At 39.1% G+C, this 4,273-nt stretch overlaps 1 protein-coding gene across 1 annotated transcript; it reads right to left on the reverse strand.

Annotated features, from left to right (window-relative positions):
* Positions 1-1,112: 1,112 nt before the first annotated feature.
* LOC128641634 (E3 ubiquitin/ISG15 ligase TRIM25) lies at positions 1,113-2,696 on the reverse strand. The gene has a single exon (XM_053694171.1). It carries the CDS (start codon positions 2,694-2,696, stop codon positions 1,113-1,115), a length of 1,584 nt encoding a protein of 527 aa, XP_053550146.1.
* Between the last annotated feature and the right edge of the window lie 1,577 nt (positions 2,697-4,273).

Raw genomic sequence — 4,273 nt, forward strand, 5'->3', positions numbered from 1 at the left:
AAGTGTTAGTCTGCAGAGGCTTAGATACAAGGAAATCACAGAGGTAAAAAGTATATAAATAAAACTGTGTTGGTTATGCAAAACTGGGGAATGGGTAATAAAGGCATTATCTATCTTTTTAAACAATAAAAATTCTGGTGTAGACTGTCCCTTTAAGTATTGAGAGAGAGAGAGAGAGAGAGAGAGAGAGAGAGAGAGAGGAAACAAAAAGGCATTTGAGTATTCTGAGATATAAGATAAGGATATATGCTGTTTCTGCATGTTTAGCCCATTTAAATTGGTTGTGGTGTCAACCAGTTATTTCATATACAAAAATAAACCTAAAGGATCAATTCCCCATACATGTAATACTTTGCAGCTAGTATAACAAGTCATTGGAAATAAATGAGGGGAAAACCATTTTACAGTGCATTGTGCCTTTAAAAAGACATTGCAAATAAGAATCCTCAATATGGCTTATCATTAATATTTAATGTCCCTTTAATGTGTATGATCTTGTGATATATGAATATATTCAACCTGTACACTGCAAGCTCTACAGAGCAGGGTCCTCCTGCACTAGATTTCTTTAGTTTTTGTATCTTATCACAAATTCTTGTCATCGTATACTCTTATCTCTGGATCCAGCGCTACGGAACTGTGCTGCGCTATACAAATAAATTATAATAACAATGACACTAATCACTGAGGGTATATAAAATATATAAATATACACAGATATGGTGACTATCTAACAACCGTGTATATAATCTAGTGTCTTTACACTGACACAAGGCGCTCCTAACTCACAGAGTTTATTATCTATTGCACAAAGATAAAGGTTTGCATAATATACACCACAAAACTGTCAAATAAACATGTCACATTCTAAGCAGTCCCATTCATTAGATTCAAAGAATAATACTAAATACAAAGTTATAATCTATAACTGAACCATATAACTTGGAATCACATTTTCTAATGTCACTGTAGGGGACACAATGCATTCCTCATCCACAAAGCTTGCAATGCAATCTAACGTTAAAATATCATTCAGTGCAGACACAATGCAATCAATATATGTGCATACAGTACATCATTTATTTAGATTTCCTGGTGAGGTATCAGCTTGCCTATTGCCCTATCCTGACCCAGGCATCAAATAACCAGATTGCTGCATATAGGGGCTCAGTGAAGGTGGCAGTAAACGTGTGTAAGTGTCTGATGGGGTCACACAGCTCATAAAAGGACAGTCGCCCAGTCTTGTAGTCCAGGAATATAACAAACTGTGTACATAAAGACTTGTGAGATAAAGAGGTTTCCACTGAGTTATGAATCACAGAGTATTGTTTTTTATGGCTGCATGACAAACACCAAGACTTGTCATTCATTCCTATTAACGACTGATCGCTTCTCCTCCTTGGTATACTGGGATAGGACATTCCTACCTTCCAACCTCCAGACTCAGCAGTCTCTACTACCCAGTAATAGCATCCTGAACAAAAGCCTCTGGTGCTAATAACCTGACAATAAGCAAAGCTGTCTTGTGATCTTGGTGGTTGGTAGTTTATATCTAACCAAGATGCCATTTTCAAGTCACCTGATACAGCTACATTATAACCAGCAGTGTTTATGTCCAGTGATAGGTCTGAAGGCTGTTGTGCATACAACATTCCATCAACCTTTACATCTGTCATAATATCATTTAAGCCTTTGTGTAACATCACCGAGATCAGACCCTTATCCAAATAATCTTCAGCCAGGACCTCGTAGTCCTCACTGAAATTGTCCTCATTCCCTCCATTCTCAGAATCACAATAGTCAACACTGTTCAGTATCTGTTCTTGTAGGACAGTAAATGGGTCAGTCAAATTACATAGTTCCTCGATATGATGGATCTCCCTGGTCAATTCATTCTTCTCGTTCTCCAGTTGCTGAATCCGATTAGAGACTTGGAGTAAAACCCGCTCTCCTCCCTGTGTGATCTCACTCAGAACTTGTTTTTCCAGATCATCTACTTTCCTTCGGATGTATCTAAACATTTCAGCAACACGCACTGTCTCACCAGTTGACTTTTCTTGCAGTTCTTTCCTCCTCGTCTGCAAATGTTGTATATTTTTTTTAGTTCCCTTCCTTTTTGTTGTCAGTCGTTTTAATACATTTTGAAATGTTTCCTTCCTCTTCTCAGAAGCTTCATGCAGTGTTAAAACTTGGTGACCTTTGTGCTGCCCACTCTTCTTGCAGGACACACAGATACAGACGGCATCTTCAGCACAATAATACTTAACTAACTTGTTATGGAGTTGACATTTTTTGTTAACCCAAGGAGTTGTAGCATCAGCTAAAACATGTTCCTCTGACTTGTTGTGAGCCAAGACGTGGTCAACACACAGAGAAGCCTCACAATGCAGGCAGAATTTAGTAGCTGGTACATTAGATTGAATACAGTAAGCACAGAAGATCCCAGTCTGGACATGGACAGAGACACGGAAGCTATTAGCTAAGCTGCACATCCTCATGTTCCTTTTAAGATCAGGCTTTGTTTTAAACCTGTGCCTACATTCAGGGCAGGATGATTCTCCCTTTTCCTGATTTTTCCATGTTTTAGTAATGCAGTCCAGGCAAAAAGTGTGACCACAAGTCAGAGTCACTGGATCTGTAAAAATGCTCATGCATATGGAACACTTTAGCTCCACTTCCAGCTCGGTGCCAGCCATCACTGCAATGAGGAACAGCAAACAAAACTGAAAGTTTTATTCAGCAAAGGGAGGGGCATTTATTACGTATCCCAGCAGTTAAAGGCACATAGCAGGGACAGACTGGCCTTGGGTGATAAAATGGGAGGCGGTACAGTTACTGGGTACAGTACAGGAGTCCGTACACAATATCAGACATTTATCGGCACACTTGCTCAGTACTGATTTGCTTATCTGTATATACATCACGTTTCCTACAAAATACTACACTTCCTTATTCAGTGTAAGTTGCTATTAGTTAAAGGAACAATAAATCTAGATATTAATGATACATTAACCTAGCAATACCTGTAAAAAAAAATCCATTTTAAAGATTTAATCCACTTTACTTTCCGTCCTTGCTGTCTTCTTCTGCTCCTATGTTTTTTCAAAAGCACGCTGTGTAATCCTCAACAGCTTTATCCAGGGGGAACACTCTGTCTGGTTCAATGGCGCGATCGGACGCACTGTGATTAGACAGGGAGCCTGTGAGTCACTTTTGAAAAAAAGAAGAGGACGGCAAGGAAGATTAGGTAAGTACATTTTTACAGGTGTCGCTTCGTTAATATTAAATAATTCCGCACATACTGCAGAATTATGTAACATTAAAAGGATATGAAACTCAAACATTTTTTGTGATTCAGACAACACATACAATTTTAAAAAACGTTTCTATTATCAAATTTGCTTTGTTCCCATGATATTCTTTGTTGAAGAGATACCTAGGTAGCATCTGCAGCACTATATGGCAGGAAATAGCGCTGCCCTCTAGTGCTCTTGCAAATGGATACCATTCTTGAAAAACTGCTGCTATATAGTGCTCCAGAAATGTGCACGTTCTTCAGCTTAACTCCTTGCTTTTCAACAAACGATACCAAGAGAACGGAGAAAATGGTTTAAAATTGCATGCTCTATCTGAATCATGAAAGAAACATTTTGGGTTTTACCTTTGCATTTATTGTCCCTTTAACTAAGAACTTTGTCCATGCGCCCCTCCCACCTGCACCTTACAGCATGTCAGTGTCAGTCTATGCTTTTGTTGCTACAGTTGTGTTAGTGATATGTAAAGCTGATAAGTGTTCAGATCTGTTTATATGATGACACAGGGCTGTATTAGAGGTTACATTCAGTTTATAAATTGCCCAGTCCTGCTTAGCTATACTACGTCTGACACCATCTCCCTCTATATGCTGTTACATTCAGTTTATAAATTGCCCAGTCCTGCTTAGCTATACTACGTCTGACACCATCTCCCTCTACATGCTGTTACATTCAGTTTATAAATTGCCCAGCCCTGCTTAGCTATACTACGTCTGACACCATCTCCCTCTATATGCTGTTACATTCAGTTTATAAATTGCCCAGCCCTGCTTAGCTATACTACGTCTGACACCATCTCCCTCTATATGCTGTTACATTCAGTTTATAAATTGCCCAGCCCTGCTTAGCTATACTACGTCTGACACCATCTCCCTCTATATGCTGTTACATTCAGTTTATAAATTGCCCAGCCCTGCTTAGCTACACTACGTCTCTGACACCATCTCCCTCTATATGCT

This window comes from Bombina bombina, chromosome 11, assembly GCF_027579735.1.
Source record: "Bombina bombina isolate aBomBom1 chromosome 11, aBomBom1.pri, whole genome shotgun sequence".
Classification (NCBI taxonomy): domain Eukaryota; kingdom Metazoa; phylum Chordata; class Amphibia; order Anura; family Bombinatoridae; genus Bombina; species Bombina bombina.

Bases quoted from the DNA above. Each gene is read 5' to 3' on its own strand.
- LOC128641634 (XM_053694171.1), bottom strand. From the start codon at position 2,696: ATGGCTGGCACCGAGCTGGAAGTGGAGCTAAAGTGTTCCATATGCATG.